Source organism: Dermochelys coriacea, chromosome 4 (genome assembly GCF_009764565.3).
Source record: "Dermochelys coriacea isolate rDerCor1 chromosome 4, rDerCor1.pri.v4, whole genome shotgun sequence".
Taxonomy (NCBI): domain Eukaryota; kingdom Metazoa; phylum Chordata; order Testudines; family Dermochelyidae; genus Dermochelys; species Dermochelys coriacea.
In genome coordinates, this window is record NC_050071.1 from 109,280,154 (window position 1) to 109,297,091 (window position 16,938).

The 16,938-nt window shown below is 40.3% G+C and overlaps 1 protein-coding gene across 3 annotated transcripts in view; it reads right to left on the bottom strand.

Annotated features, from left to right (window-relative positions):
• Positions 1-16,938, bottom strand: part of PI4K2B (phosphatidylinositol 4-kinase type 2 beta) — a 36,447-nt gene that overhangs the window by 7,437 nt on the left and 12,072 nt on the right. For all 3 annotated transcript variants that reach the window (XM_038398804.2, XM_038398803.2, XM_043514059.1), the window contains 5 exons: positions 10,863-11,063; positions 8,965-9,096; positions 5,223-5,376; positions 2,438-2,505; positions 1,694-1,793 (listed from right to left, as the gene is read on the bottom strand). In XM_038398804.2, the coding sequence (XP_038254732.1) occupies positions 1,694-1,793; positions 2,438-2,505; positions 5,223-5,376; positions 8,965-9,096; positions 10,863-11,063 (655 nt within the window). The remainder of the gene's footprint in view (positions 1-1,693; positions 1,794-2,437; positions 2,506-5,222; positions 5,377-8,964; positions 9,097-10,862; positions 11,064-16,938) is intronic.

Here is a 16,938-nt window from a genome sequence, read left to right on the forward strand (position 1 = left end):
CACAGGTAGAAGTTAGAATCAAATGATCTGCTAGGGGCAGAAATCTTAGGAAATAACTTGCTATTCGGTATCAAAATATGAAACCATTTGTCAGTCAGCAGTTACCAAAGGTTATTTACATATATAATATTCCCAAATTTGTTTGCCACTATTACATTCACTGTGTTTGCCTGTAATTACAAGTTAAATTTGATTGCTGTAAAGGCTTTAGTTTTTAAGAGACTACAGAAGACGTTTTAAAAGGTAATTAGGATAACAAATAAAAATTAAAAAGATTAATTATTCCAAAATACAAGTCCCTACTTTCCCTGTCTCCCCATCAGTTATATAGTTTGTCTTGGAGTGTCTTGTCTTTGTTTATGATCAAATAAAACTACTTCCAGATAGTTGATTTGATTTAAAAATATAATCTATAATTTTTAAGTAAAGATCAATCTTAACTTACCAAGACATTTTCTTAAAATAGCTTGAAAAATAAAAATTATTAACTATAACAAGGGTCTTTTCTCAATGCTATAATCTGTGAAAGAACATAAGATGAAGTTTATGTACATTATATAATGCTTTTTAGTTAGAGAAAAATAGTTCTGCATCCCAAACTAAGGTTTTTGAACCACACTGAGGTATTTTATTTTTAGTAGTAGTATTGTACCAATCTTGTCCAACCTAAAGAAGTTTATATGCTGAGATTAATAAAATTTATACCCGACAGAAAAATAGTAATGCTCTTTAATTTTAGTATCACAATACAGTGGATTCTACTTATTAACAACATCTCAGTTCTCAGCATAAAATTACATTAACTGGAAGTTGCCCATAAGCAGAAGGCAGGTTTGCAGGGCTGCAGCTAGGAAAGGAAGCACTGGAACATACCTTCCCTTGCTGCAGACCCGCATACCAGCCTGCAGTCAGTGCCCAGCACATTCATTCCCTGGCTGAAGCCCTGCAAGCCTGCCTGTGGTCAGGGCCTGGCACATCCCAGTGTTTCCTTCCCTGGCTGCAGCCTCACAAGTCTCCCTGCCTTTCTTCCAAAAAGTGTTAATAAGCAGCATGCCCGAGGCCAATAGCCAAATCCCATTAGGGATCAACTCTCAGCAAAATGTTGCTCTTAACCAAAATTTAAGATTGGTATTGGTATTAACCAGCATCCACTGTACTTAAGTTTGCTGTCACAGGTAAAGGTTACCTTAACCTCTGTACGACAGAATAAGGCTGAAGTTATATATCACTTTGTATTTGTCAACTAATTTCAAAAAGCATTACAAAAGGATGAAGAATAGCTTGTTTTGTAATAGGAAAAAATAGGACCATTTCCATTTATAGAAATAATCTGGGAATTTTAGCACTCAAGAGAAATTCTATGATAGCAAGCAGGAAGTGCACATGAAAGATGCATCCCTAAATCCCTTCCAACCCCACATATCTAAAGTAGGTATTCATATCAATGCATCCTATTTGTCACCATCCATTACTGGTGGGGTGAAAAACCAAGCTAGTGAGTGACTATGAAGCACAAACATATTCCAAAAACAGTAAAAAACCACTCAGTATTTGCTTATTTTCTTAAGGAAAAAAATACATCATTATTCAATAAAAACAAAAGTTAATATGGTGAAAATATTGTAAGTATTCTCAAATACTGTCTGAAGACAATTATTCCCTCAAATTGAAGATTAAAGAACTCAATACTCACATGCTCTCCACTCGTCAGGATGTTTAAAGGGAAAAGCTAAACCATTATCAATTGCAGCAATTTTAATAACAGGTTCTTTACTAGTAGTCCATTGGATATCCTAGGATAAGAACATTTCCAAGTTACTAGTAACTGAAATATCGATAGGGTATACACAAAATTAAGTATACAGTAAACTGATTATTTTTTTAATATAGTGGGTTTAGCAACACCACAAGTGCTTTAGACTGAACAAAAAATAAAATAAAATAAAATAAAATAAAATAAAGGCATTAAGTGGGAGAACTCAAAATGAAGGCCAAAAGTCAGGTGCATAAGATTTGGATCCATTTATTCACCTCTGTAAACTGTATAAATGACCAAAAGCAGCTAAATCAAGACAGCCTGACGATCTAATTTAAAATCAACAAAACCAAGATTAAGTATTAGATGAACAGAGCATATCAATAAAGTAGCTAAAATACTGCATTTATATGCGAGCAGACAGCTTTATTGTTAAAGCACATGTGCTACAAATGTTGCTTCTACTTGTTTAGTTTAGTTAAATATGAAGTTCATTAATTGTTTTATCCAGGTCACTCTGTAATTTAATTTGACCAGAAGGATATATCCACATATTTCACCAGGAGTACTCTATCACATTTCTAGTTAAGGCACATTGTGCATCAGCATTCCAGCTACACTGCTCAAATTTTATGAGTCAACTGACCAGTTTTGAAAAAAAAAAAAAAAAATTCTTCTTACCTTATCTGAAAGATCAATATCATCAGCTTGCTTTTCATACCTGACTAACCAGTTATCATTGCCCCTGTCTTTAAAAAGGGAAACAAAAGTTGTTGTGGGGACTTGCAAGTCTTTTACAATTAGCTGATCTTAAAATAATGTTGTAAAACACTTTGTTTCTATCATAAACTGAAGATATTTATTAGAAGAACAAGGGAAAATATTCACAAAAATATTTTTCCATCAAAATACCCGTGTTTTAAAGTTTATGAAAAAAACTAGTATTAGATTAACTGGAAAGATGTTTTCATGTTATTAATTCAAATTTTGTGTAGAGTCATGCACTAGTAATTCAGCTTCCCTTACTGGCTCAGCAAACATGTAATATCAGGAACGTCAGCAGAATTCATTTTAACCCGTTTTCCCAGAATAAGTTGGCTACGTTGTGTATGTTCTCGCCAATCAAGTTGGGGGGAGGAGGAGGGAAGTGTCAGTAGCAGCAGCAGAAATTTGGCTCTGGGCTGCTGGTGGGGAAAGGGCAAGGCCCTCCTCCAAGATAATCCATGTTTTAACAAATTTAGCTAAGCACACAAAAGGGAAAGGTCTACTTTTGAGGGAATTCTGTGCCACTGCACAAGCACAGAATTAATGTCCCTTGCAGATTCCCTCCCCCCCCACCCCGAATAATTGATTCTGATGGGGAAGCAAAGGAAGCTGCAATTACACCTTTAGCCCACCCAGGGCTGATGTGGTGCTAAAGAGAGGGCAGCTGGCTCATGGGCCGGAGCAGCCAGCCACAGAGAGGGAGATGTCAGAAACTGTCTTCCTCACAGCACTCTGCCCACAGGGCCAGTGGAGGCAGCACAGGACATGGTGGGGAGGGCAGAGCAGGTCACACAGCACTGCTGGGGGGGAGACAAACTGGGGTGGGGGTACAGGAGCTAGTGGGGTGATAACACTGAGCCAGGGGGTGCAGGGCCACCTGGGAACAGGGGGAGAGGGAGTGGCTGAGTGGGAGTTCAGTGATACATATGGACAAGGGCAGAGGTGCATGACTGAATGGGAGAGGCTAGGAGTCAACCATGGTCTGCACGGAGGAGGCTTCCCAAATCCCTTCCACCGCCACCCCCCCACCCAAAAAGCCCCAAACCAAAACACAACCCTCCAAGTTCGCTCCCAGACTCCTTCCCAGCAATTACTTCCTTCTCCCCTCGGTTCTTCCATTGGCCCTGACTCCCTGAAGCTTTGCACTGCTTCTGAGGGGTGCAGGAAATACATTTATTTATTGTAGTTTAAATAAGTATTACTCAAAGTTCTGTATTAATATAACTAATAAGGAATCTATTTGTCAAAAAACATTTCCCGAGTCTTTTTTGTTGTCTGTCAGCAAGTACGTCTGTATTTTGAAATGTTAACAAAATAATTTAAACTGGCATGATTATATTGTATTTTGACAAATAAAATATGCACAATTTTACAATATTGTGCACAGAATTTTTAATTTATTGGTGTACAATTTCACCTGGAGTAAAGGTCTACCCAAAGATGCTGAGAGGAGGGGAACAGAAGACAATCTTCATTCCTAAGAAGATATTCTCTACCAGGAAAACACAATGGCATGTTGTAAATTCTTTCACAGGGTCTGCTGGGTAGAAGGGGATTTTGTGGGGACAGAGGGCTAGTGTATTTAGATTCTTCATAGATTTGGATAAGCATCCAAACTTTGAACATTTTACTGTTCCACTATTGCTAGTTTTGTACATAATTTGGTTGTGTGGATGCTGCTTTACATGTTTGGTTTTTAACTTATTCTCTTAAAGTAGTATGGCGCAGATCATGAAAATCTGTAAAAGTCTGGAGACACTGGGATCAAGTTTGGAAACTGGCTGCCAAACCGTAACAGTGACCAGAAAGCACAATATCTTTATCATTGTACTTTCTTCCTTCAGGGAATTTAAAGTGATATGCATCCTCAACAGGCTTTCCTTGAGATATCCTCAACCAGCTTTCCTGCTACATTCCTAATTGGGGGCGGGGAGGGGAGGAAAGAAAGAGGAAATTGCAGTGGTAGGACCTGTCGAAGAGCAAAAGGAGGAACCCACTACTGGCACAGCAGAGGAGGAAATGTCCATACCAACTACCTTCACACTCATGAGGAAACTGGGCACCTACATAGCCAGCAACAGAACATCAGCCTCTAGTTACACAGAAGGAAGTTTGGCCAGCATGAGATGCTGAGGGCCGAAGTTCACAGTTCTCCTCCAGGGCTTGCTCATGCTGAATAGGACCAGTTCTGAAGTGATATGCAACTGGGCTGCCATCTTCTTCCACTCAGCAGAAAGATCTGGCAGAAGATATTGCTTCTCTTCCTAGTTAAGTGGTCTTGAAACCCCAGTGTGCCCCTCACAGTTTGGCTACAATATGGAAAGTGGAAGGTAAGGGCACATATCCTGGGAGACTTTCCTCTGCTAGTAATGGAGGAGAAACCAGAGATCAAATATCCCCAACTCACATCAAAAGGCTAATCCCTGGCTTGGGTTGTGTGCTTGATTTGATACATATTGCTCTAGCCCTCAGCGTGCCTTACAAAAGCCAAAAACTGCTTAAAATGGCTGCTATGATACTTGATACATTTCAAAGACAAAACTTTTGTAGCTACAACAGATTTCACAAGTTCATCTGCAAAGGAGTTTCAGATTTGTGAAAAGTATGTGAAATGCATTAGAAGAATGTTACTTTCACTCAGCACTATTTTCTGACTCGAATGAGCAAGCAGATATAAACTGGGGGACAGTATGTTAGATACCTGTGTTTCTGATGACATAATCTAAAACAACCAATCTCTCAAACTGTGACTGAAATTCTTTCCTAGTATTCTCAGGTAAAGAATCAGTTTCAAATTTCCTGAGCCAGTACTCAGCTTCCTTATATCCTTCAACGAACAGCTGGAAGGAGCCAACCTGCAATTTTAAGAAGCTGCATTTAGAAAATGTAATCAAATAGGTGAAGTTTAAAAGTTAACTGAAAGAACTGAACACAAAGAGTTCTGAACACAAAGTGTTTGACAGTACTACTCAGAGTAAGCTACATGAAATATTAAGTCTACAAAATAATCCCCGGCTTCCAATTTCTAGATAACCACATTTTATAGGTTCAAATAAAACTGAACTATTTCCACTTTCAGATTTCTTTATGATTAGAATACTACACCAGAACAGCATTCTAGTCTTAGTTTGCATATAAGCAGTATGTCAGAAAAGAATAGTTTAATGTTCAAAAACAAAACATAGCAATCATATTGATATAGGATATAAATTTACTGAAAGAAAAGCAGCAACTAAAAAGTTTTACTACTGTCATAATTTGAAAGCAGTTCAATCCAATCAAACTGGAACTACTTCAGGAGCCAGCCATACAAGAGATGGCAAAAGGAAAATAGAAATGTTTCACAGCAGTTGTGAAGTAACTGGAAATAACAGAAGTTGACTAAAATGACTGTATATGTATATCCTGATTTCTAGACCAGTCCTCATTTTTCATGTGGATCTTGGTACCTCAGAACTTCTTTTGGGATCCCTGAAATGTCCCAGGTCTTCTATTTCACCAGTCAAAGTTTTCTACATCTGTTCAATAATTTGATCTATATTTACTAGGCACAAAACAGTCCAATGGACTAAGTGTTCACAGTCATGAACAGCCTTTGGGGCAACAAGAAAATCAAACAGACTACACACTACTAAAGCTGCTGTTCTGCTCAAAGTGAACATCAGTGACGCTTGGTTCAGTGTTTCATGATAAGCTCATCCAGAACATTAAGTTACTAGAGAAAATCCTCCATTCTCACAAATATGCACCTTTCATGTCTGAGTCAGAGAACTGGCAGCAAAAATACTAGCACACTTTTTAAAAATAAGAACTTTTGTATGACTTTCATGACCCCAAAAATCATTTCCACAATAGTGTCTGAGGAAGAAGAAAACTGTGTGAAAGAAGACTGCGTGTGAGACAGGGCACACAGCAAAGAACGAACACTCAGGAAGAAAGAGAGGCTGTGCTTGTGTTCAGAACAAAAGGCTTCATGTTGCTATGCATCTATGTAAGCAGACAGAGACTTTCTGGGAAATGCATGCGTAACAAGTGTCATATGGAGTGCTGTTGTGGGTAGCCTACACATGTAAGCAGATAATGGGGGAACCTGCATGTGTGCATTTGCTTGATTTTCAAGAGAACACGGTTGTGAGATTTGGGGATGCAAGAAGAGCATGTGTATGATTTTATGGGTGAGGAAGTCGTATATGAGGCTTTGATCAGGGAGACAGAAGAGTCTACAAGATAAAATGAAAGTGGGCATAATGTACAAATGAGGAAACCAAGAGAGGAAAGGAACGACAGAGTAAGTGAGAATGACTGAAACCCATTAGGCAGTTGGACGAGAAAACACCACAAAAAAAGATGGAGGGGAAGAGAAAGAACAATTATTATACAATATAGGAAAGAAACTGAAGGGAAAATAAACTGCAAGGCAGGAAAAAATACCTAGAAGAAAAAAGGAAAGATGTAAATAACAAATACAGTGTGGAGACAGTACATTTTAGAATGCTCTTGGTAGAAAGTGTAGATGCAAAATGATGCAGTAAAGTCACCAGATTTTAAAATATGTTTAAATAAAGGGATAATATCCGATATGCTTTGTGGACAGAAATTTGTTTAAAGCTAGCCAAGGCTGGCAGTCTTTTTGTTGAATAGGGGCATGTCTACACAGCAATGTAAGCCTAGGATTAGTGGGACTCAAATCAGCTGATTAGTGTCAGGGAACCCTGGGCTTGAGTATCTACACTGTATTTTAACCCTAGACTAAGAATTTTCTGATCTGTGCTTGAACTCAGGGCTCTGGCATCCACACTGCAGTGCACCCAAGTCAAAGTAAAAACATCTCAAAGTGCCTTATACCCCCGCTCCCCCATGTTGGAACTCTAGCCCTAGGAATGTGGTGCACTGTGGGAAACTCTACTGCCCACCCCGTTTCCTAACTGTGGCAGTGCTACTGATGGGACTCCCATAAGGAGTACGTAATCTGCATAATTAGCTCCTTTGGTGGCTGTCTTAGTATAATGACTACAGTTTATACTGAACTGCTGCCTAATCTGAACTGGGCTCTCTACCTCTAGGCTGAGTCACATTGCCAGGAAAATGCCCACGTGCACCAGTTTGGAGGATAATTAGGATGTTGGTCTCCAGGACTATCAAACAACTAAAATAAAACTTTGCAACTCTTAATTTTTACAACTGGATGTTCAATGAAGGTGTTTTCATTTGTTTTGGGTTTTTTTTGTATTTGTCTGTTTGGAAGTTTGACATAAAATGTAGATGCCAGAGGAAAAACACAAACACCCTCCCCACCCAACCTGGCCGCTGCCAGCTGCAGAATGGTGAAGTGCATATCCCGGGCTTGGGGTACAGTGTGATTCACCATCCCCTGGGGATCTCTTATCCCTACCCCCGCTGCACCCTGGGAGACAGGGATAATGGATCCCCCAGATGCTACAGGCAGGTTTTGGGGCTGGCTCCCACTCACTGCCCTCACAATGGATGCTGGCAAGATGCCTCTGCATATGCAGCCCCAGGGAATAGCAGCCCCAGGTGTCCGAGATCAAGGGCCAGAGAACGGAGCACGGACTAAGCAGCTGCCCTGCAGGGAGTGGGAGTGGCAGAGCTCCTGGCTTAGCACTTCCAGGGGAGGGATGATCCCCAAACATCCTGGCAGCCAGGAGCTGCCTCCCACTGTCAGCTTTGCTCCCTGTGCTGGGCAAGTTCTGCGCAACAGCAAAGAGGAACCAGAGCCACTGCCACAGGAGGCTGCAGGGAAGTTTTGAGTCTGGCACCCACTTGCCACTGTGAGATTGCACATGCAGCACAAGGGAGGGCACGGGGAGGGGGGCAGAGTGGAGCGTGAACTGCAGGGAGGGGGAGCATCGCGCTCCCAGGTCAGCACAGCCGGGGAGGGATGACCCCAAATATCCTGGTGACCAGGAACTGCCTCCCACCTGCCAGCTTTGCTCCCTGCTCCAGGTAAGTTCCAGGCAGCAGTGAGGAGATGGAACAGGAAGGAGGGAGTGTATTTAGCCAGGTGGTAATGTCGCTTCTGGCCACTGCGCTGGCTGCCTGCAGTGCTGCTTCTCTGCAGCCAGGAACTCAGATACATCTGGAGGACTTCCAGGACCTGAGTCAAGCTGGGGCCACATGCACCCAGCAAAATAATATGGCTCGGACCCTACATCCCAGTTTAACATGGGCTCGGACCCTCCAGAATCCTGCGACCTTGGGTCCAAGCCCCAGGTTAGCTCAATTAACGCGTGGACGCAACAGCGTTTTGGCTTGAGCCTGGGTTCATACTGCTGTGTAGACATAGCTGGTATTAGTTTAGGGTTTCTTCTCCTGTGACTGAAACTACCCACGAATGTCCTCTTTTTAATTCAGCAAAGTATATATCCTGTATAGACAAGGCATTAACGAAATACTACAATGTAAAGCTTCTCAGAAGAACTTACTTTAGGAGGCAGTCCAATTCGATGAAATTTTTTACCAACTTTTGGCACTTTTTCTAAAGCATATTTTTTCCCTCTTGATTTTGCACGATCTATTGCACTGTAGTTAAAGGTTTCACTGACAAGCCAGACAACCTTAAAAATATCCAAGTTAAAACATGGCTCAAGGTTGCTTATCATTTCAATTACAGATTGACAATAAGATTTCTAACCATCATAAATATGCCAGGTAAATAGCAATATTTAAAAACACAAGCAAATGCAATGCAAAAAATGCTGCACACATGCAACACTGCAGATGGCAGAAAATTTAAATGTACACATAGGTCTGGAAATTCTAGACTACAGTCCATACAATGCTTTGCATTACCACTATATTGAAAGAACTACATTAAAAGAATGCTAAAATTGCAAAGTCAAGCACTCAGAAGTTAGGAAATAATGAATTAAAGTTGCCCAACCTTATGCAATCTTAATGTATATACAAAAGGGGGCCAAATTATGTTAGTCTAACATGATCATTTACTATTTTTCTGCCCTTGACCTCTGCTTCATTCGCAGAATATGTAATTATTGAATATTTTTTAATCCTCTCATTCAATCTCTCCTCCCCCAGGTCTTATTTATGCTCACCATCCAAACTCTGTACTGAATACAAAATTATTAGTTTCCTCGTGGTCATTTCTATGGTGCTCTCACGAGTGAGTACTTCACAAACATTAATGACTTTATCTGTATAATTGTGCTATGAAAGTAGGTGGTATTATCCCCATTTTACGGCTGGGGAATGTAGACCTGGAAATATTAATGTCAAAATTGTCCAAAGTGTCTAGACACCTAAGCGCTGAATTTTCAGAGGACTTGGTATTTTTAATAAAATTTATACATTCAAAGCACAGCTCCAACTGACTTCAGTTGCAGTTCTGACGATTCAGAACTTCTTGTAATTTGGCCCTCAGTTTCTCACATTGAGCACCAAGCAAATGGACACATAAAGAGAGACCAAATAGGTATTCAATTTCCTTAACCATAACATCCTTTCTTTTCTTGCAGCCCGCTGCCTCATTTGCTCTTCACCACACATCCACCTTCTGCAACACACAAGAGGTTCTACAGACAACATCCTCCTTCGCTACACAGTCCTGATATGTGCATACAGCACTATCCATCCTAGGCACTGAATTAGGGACTGGTTTTGGAAAAAAAAAAAAAAAGTATGATTGCACATTTAAAGACCGTCTCATAATGCGCATATGCAAAAAAGCATGAATTAAAGCTGCAAGAACAATTTCCTAACTTCTGAGTGCTTGAATATACAACTTTGAAATAACTTCAAAGCAGCGTTTTTAATGCAATTTCCTAGGTTTTTTTTTTTAATTAAAAAAAACCCATCATGTAAAACCGTAATGATCCCCCACACTGGATATAAAGCTCCAAATCCTGCTGATGACCACAATGCAGACCTCATCACATGAGCTAGGGGACAGCTGATAGCACTAGTAAGCATTATTTCCTATGTGGACCAACCACTGGAGAGGGATGAGACATGCATTTTTCTGATGGGTTTAACAGCTATTTGCTGAAGGCAGAGAAATGTGGGTTCCCTTCCCCAGGACTCCTAGGTTCCATTATGGGCTCTGGAGAGGAGCATGCTATAGTGATTGGACACAATTTTACCACTGGACCCCAGCTTGCCCCTCCCTCCACTTAGCTTCTATTCAACCCTCTTACACTGGCTCATGCAATGCACATTGAATTGTTTTTCTCCAATATTAGTTTCTCTCTCTCTCTCTCTCTCAAGTTGGGGATAAAAACACTCAGTTTGATTCTATATTGCAATATCATATCCTCATTTATTCTGCACAGTTAAGTTGTAGTGTACCAAGGAAGAACTCTTTTACCTTAGTTTTAGGTACCACTCCTAATCCTAGTTTGGTGTCCACAAGATAAGCACCAGTTTCAGAAAGGTATCCCTGATTAGGAACAAGGCACCCTCTGCCAAAGCAGCAAGGACAACAGATCTTGTGAAAGTATTTGGTCCATTTTGGATTCAGATGACCATAAGGCTCTTCAGATTTTGGTTTGAACACTCCAATAGTTTTCTAAGAAAAAAAATTAAAAGTTAAGTAACAATAATTTGAAGTGTAAGAATTAGTCACAACAGTTTTACTGAAAAATTCACAACTTGCATTTTAAGATTTATAGACTTGGAAAATAGTTTGCCATCGTTGATGATATTCTGCTTTGTACTTGTTCATTTTGGTCTAAACAAGGAGTTGAATAGGAACACTAAAATGGTAATATCAATTCACAAGTTTGTAAAATGAAATGCTTGTCTAAAATGTACCATTCAAAATAAAACTTTTGTTCACAGATATTTTAAGATAGATATCTTTAGTGTTTGGGTTTTACTTATATTAAAAGGGATATGATCAATCTTAAATTTTAAAAATTAGTTAAAAGTAATCAGATTTTCTAATTTAAGATGTTTTCTCTCCCACAATACTTGTGAAAGACGCACAGAAACACAACTATACTGAAGAAAGTGACACTTGCATAAAAAACCAAAGTTAAGCTAGAAAATATTTTTCTTTCCTCTTATCAAATTTTAGGTTTTCAGTGACAGTATATAAAAAAGTAATATGTTTTTTTAGTTTGTTTGCATCTATAGGGACTGTATTGTCTTGTACAGCGGCTTCAGACTTAGTTTCTCATAGCAGACAATGCCTCAAACCATCAAGGCATTTACCTTAAAGGGAAACAATGAGCTTGAAATTGTCCTTATTGTTAAAAGTAAGCTTAGGGTTTACTTTTAAATCTCCTGTTAGAAATGTCCATCTGACTGATTATGTCTCCAAACTCGGTTTCAGGTAAATCAGTATGCTGACTACAATAAGGTTCAAGTAGGGATCATGTCTTCATTCTCTCTATACCAGTGGTCCCCAAACTTTTCAGGCCTCTTCTTCCCCCCCGCCCACCCAGAGCTAGGTCAGAGACCAGGGTAGTGGCTCCTGGAGGAAGGGGGGGGGCAAGGGGGATGCCGTCAGAGGTAAGGGGACCAAGGCTAGGGCTGCAGATGGGGACAGGTCTGGGGACAGGAGTAGAGCTAGGGCCCTGGCTGGGGCCTCGGCTGGCAGCTGGGGCCTCGGCCAGAGCAAAGTGGGGCTGGGTGGCACTCCCTCCCCACCCACATAGGGGATGGCCCAGGCCCTGCCGCATCCTCCTCAATATTCCTCTGTGCCCCCCCGGGGGGGATGCATCCGATGAAGTGAGTGTAGCTCACGAAAGCTTATGCTCAAATAAATCTGTTAGTCTCTAAGGTGCCACAAGTACTCCTTTTCTTTTTGCAGATACAGACTAATAGGGCTGCTACTCAAACCTTTTTAAGATAAGAGTTAAGCTCATTTACCTACTCCACTTGACTCAACCATTTGTGTTTTTGTTTGTCACTTGTAATCCTTTAAAGCCATCTCATTCTTATGCAGATATACTAATGAAACAGCTAATATAACCATGGACAATATAACACTAAATCCCCACAGTATAGCATTTTTTTTAAAAAAATCGAACAGTTGAGTTTTGTTTTCTTTTTTAACAGCTGCACATAGCCTTGCCCAAAAAACATTAACACAAAAATTCCCTTTGGAAGGACGTTTATCTATAAAATAAATGACAGATCTGACAGTCAGAAATATATGGTGATTTCCATTTTTATTAAAAAGAAAAGGAGTACTTGTGGCACCTTAGAGACTAACAAATTTAACCATCTGTTTGCATTTGGAGAGGAAGATGATGTCTGTCTGTATCTGTGCGAGTTTTTTCATGAAGTTGACAGATTTCCACTCTATACGGCTAAATTCAGTGCCTTGCATAATCACAGGTTTCAGAGTAGCAGCCGTGTTAGTCTGTATTCGCAAAAAGAAAAGGAGTACTTGTGGCACCTTAGAGACTAACAAATTTATTTGAGCATAAGCTTTCGTGAGCTACACTCACTTCATCGGATGCATCCCCCCCGGGGGGGCACAGAGGAATATTGAGGAGGGTGCGGCAGGGCCTGGGCCATCCCCTATATGGGTGGGGAGGGACTGCCACCCAGCCCCACTTTGTTAGTCTCTAAGGTGCCACAAGTACTCCTTTTCTTTTTGCGAATACAGACTAACACGGCTGCTACTGTGAAACCTGTGATTATGCAAGGCACTGAATTTAGCCGTATAGAGTGGAAATCTGTCAACTTCATGAAAAAACTCGCACAGATACAGACAGACATCATCTTCCTCTCCAAATGCAAACAGATGGTTAAATTTGTTAGTCTCTAAGGTGCCACAAGTACTCCTTTTCTTTTTGCGAATACAGACTAACACGGCTGCTACTCTGAATCCATTTTTATTGACATTTTCAATCCTTTAACTCAGTAATCCCCAAATTTTTTAAGGCGCGTCACCTTACCTCTAACATAATTCTCCCCACCTCCCCGCCCAATCCCTGAGTCACAGTTGGGAGCCAGGGCTGGAAGCAGGGTGGCGGTTGGAGCCAGAGCTGCGGCTGGAGCTGGACCATGGCCGGGAGCCAGAGATGCGGCTGGGGGCAGGACTGGGTGGTGCTCTCTCCCTGCCACCCACTGGGGCTGGCCCGGGTCCTGCCACACCCCCCGAACATTCCTCCATGCCCTCCAGAATGTGTGTGTGGGGGGGTGCCCCAATTTGGGGATCGCTGCTTTAACTCATCATGTATTGATATTCATAAGCAGTTCTTTCTAAGCGTCAAACAGCTGTAAAGTTAGTATTAATGCAAACAATTTAAAATTTCTAATCTTTTTATGAATGATTTAATAAAATAGTTTACATTACTATCTTTAAAAAGACAGAACAACAAAAATAAAGGGTAATTGCTTGACTAGAGAACTGAACGTTTCTAGTTCTAAATAAATAATGCCACAGTCCAAACAACTTTAATTATGATTTGCATTAGCTAATTCAGATGCAAAAAGAGGAAAACAATGACTGACAAGCCATAGGGCACTATACAAAATAATCAAAAAGTAATAGGGCAATATACAAAAAATCAGGCTTCACATTTTAATTCTATATACTCATGGACAACAGCAGTGCACTGACTGCTAACCTGATAGTGTATAGATCAGTCAAAGTTTCCCATAAAATGTTTCCTATAATAGATCATTCTTGCCTGAACTATTTTGAAGGGCTTAGTGTATTTACATAATGAAGCTATCCTGACTAGCAAGCATTCATCATGAAATCCCAACACAAATTTTAATCACATTTTTACCATTTCTGTATGTAGAAAAATACCATTTAAATTTTACTTCTGTGCTATTTTTTTCCCCGTTTATTGTAAAGGAATTCTTTAAATTAAGCAGTCATTAATAAATAAGTATTCTCAGAATTTTAACGTTAAATTGATCAATATCTATAAAAGGTGATTCATGAAAAATGAAATTGCAAAGCTGAAAGGAACAGGTCAGTTCAACTAGCCATGTCACACATATTCATTAAAACACTCAGAAAGGTTCTGCCTGCACTTGAATTTTAAACTACTTTTATAATTAGTGACACCGTTTGCTCAAAACAAAGTCAGTGGCCATAAACGCTAAGTTTAATACACAGTGAACATGCTACAGCATTTCACTCCATCAAAATTCTACTCTGGTGCACGGTTTTCTCCCTGAAAGAGTTTCAATCCACCATTTCTTTGTATCATTTTTATTTCTCCGATCCCTCTTCCTCCTATTACAGAAGATATCCAAAATACACTTCCCTCACAAGCAGCTGATGTCGCTTTGTGCAAGCCCTCTAGGCACATATATTCTATTGGGGAAGTAGTGACAGTTGCCCACATTTTCCCAGAATGGTAAGGAGATGCTAGATGAAGACACACAGATATGGGTCAGCTCTAGTTGCAAGGCAGAAAGCTGCAGAGTAGACAACCCAAACCACATTTGTTGTGAGTCAGTCAGATGAGCATGTCACAACCATGTTTTTGTATCCAATTTAACTTTTAGCATGGATGGAGCCAAGACCACTTAATACCCTTGAACTGAATGGGGTAGCACTGCTTGAACACAGATGTTTGTGTACTTTCTAGGAACAGAGGACCATCACTTGCTTTAGTTGTGCATGCTTTACTAGTTAGATGCTTTTTACTGTACTAGTATAATATTGAAATATTTGTTTTGCAATCACTAGAGAAATGTTTCTATTTAAAACAACTATATATTGCTTTGCTTTTTCAGTTCCATAACATTTAGAATACTGGATTTATTGAGTTTATTTTGTTAGTCACAAGTCCTAAGTCAGAGGCTTGGAGGAAACACTGACAGGTAGTTTAGCTGCTGCTACCCAAAGCAATCAAAGCACAATACATTTATTTGAAGAGTCTACAATACTAGTGACTTCTTCATTTCCCAGTGATGAGTTGGTAGATACAGTAGTATATGTAGCCTGCTAACCCGATAATCAGTCTTGTCCCTCCTTGAATTACACTTTTAACCTACCAAGGAAGCAATCAATACATGTGCCACATTAAAGGAGTCCCACCCACTCCACCAGTTGATTGGACCATGCTGTATTTTCTCTGTATTGTCAAATCTAGATTATCCAATCCCAGATATGGCCTCTAAAGTTTGACTGAAGCACTGATCTTGCTGAGCTCTACAGGTTCAAAACTGTTGGGCAGCATAACTGTGCAGAGCCTTTTAATGAAGAGGAGTTACATAGCCACACAGCTCTATATTTAAGGAAGTCTCCATAGCAGGATTTGAAGTCTACACAAGTCTCCTGACTGACTCCACAAATTACCTAATGGTTTTGTGTATCCTATACACTTCCAAGACTTCAGGACTAAGGACTTTAGTCCTTGGAGCAACGATAATATCATCTATGTTCTGTAAAATGCAACGCACATTAGGATTGGGGGTGAGGGGGCTTAATAAAATATTTTAAACTGCAGCTCAATTACTTTTACAATATTATATTTGAATTTAGATTTAATTAGCCTTTTTTTAAATTTAGTTTTCCTTTACTACTGATGGGCAGGGATGATGTCCCTACCTCTGTTTGCCAGAAGATGGAAATGGGCAACAGGGACTGTATCACTTGATGATTACATGTTCTGTTCATTCCTTCTGGGGCACCTGGCATTGGCCACGGTCAGAAGACAGGATACTGGGCTAAATAGACCTTTAATCTGACCCTGCATGCCCGTTCTTATGTTCATTACCCAGAGGTATTTTAATACACAACGAACAAGAGCATGATGGTAGTTTATTGTTTCACTTCTGTTGGCATCAAATAAAAGAGCTAAGGAGAGGGAGGCAAAAATCCACACTTTGTTTACCTATATTCTGGGAAAACAGGTTATCAAGACAATGATACAATCACAGGGATGTTAAATACTGTAAAATACAGAGTGAAGAAACAAAACACTCTGACCACTTATTTCCCAACACAAGGGAAAGAGGACTTATTTTCCCTACCCACAGGGGAATTGGGAGAAAACACATCAGAAAACTGGTTTGGTGCGAGATGATGCAACACTGAAATGTCAAGCTGAAAAAGGATTTAAAAGCCAGCTTAAAAGAAAGGGGCTTGGATGGTAGGGATGTAAATTTAACCAGTTAACCAATAAGCACACGGCCGGGGTGGCGAAGGTAGAGGACAGGAGGCAGCCAGGACCCCGGGTGTGCAGGGGGTGGGGGGGAAGAGGAGTCAGCAGAGCCCCACGTAAAATGTGGGTGGGCTGCAGTGCCCCCGCACCCCTAGTTCCCAGTTAAACCGATTGAATTTCAATAGATTACTTTTTTACCCTCTATTTATATCCCTATTGGATGGTTGACAAAGGAGTGTCTGTGGGGTCCAAGAAGCACAGCAACCTATCCTGAAGGACGACCCATCACTCTCACAGATCTTGGGAGACAGACCAGTCCTTGCTTACAGACAGCCCTCCAACCTGAAACAAATA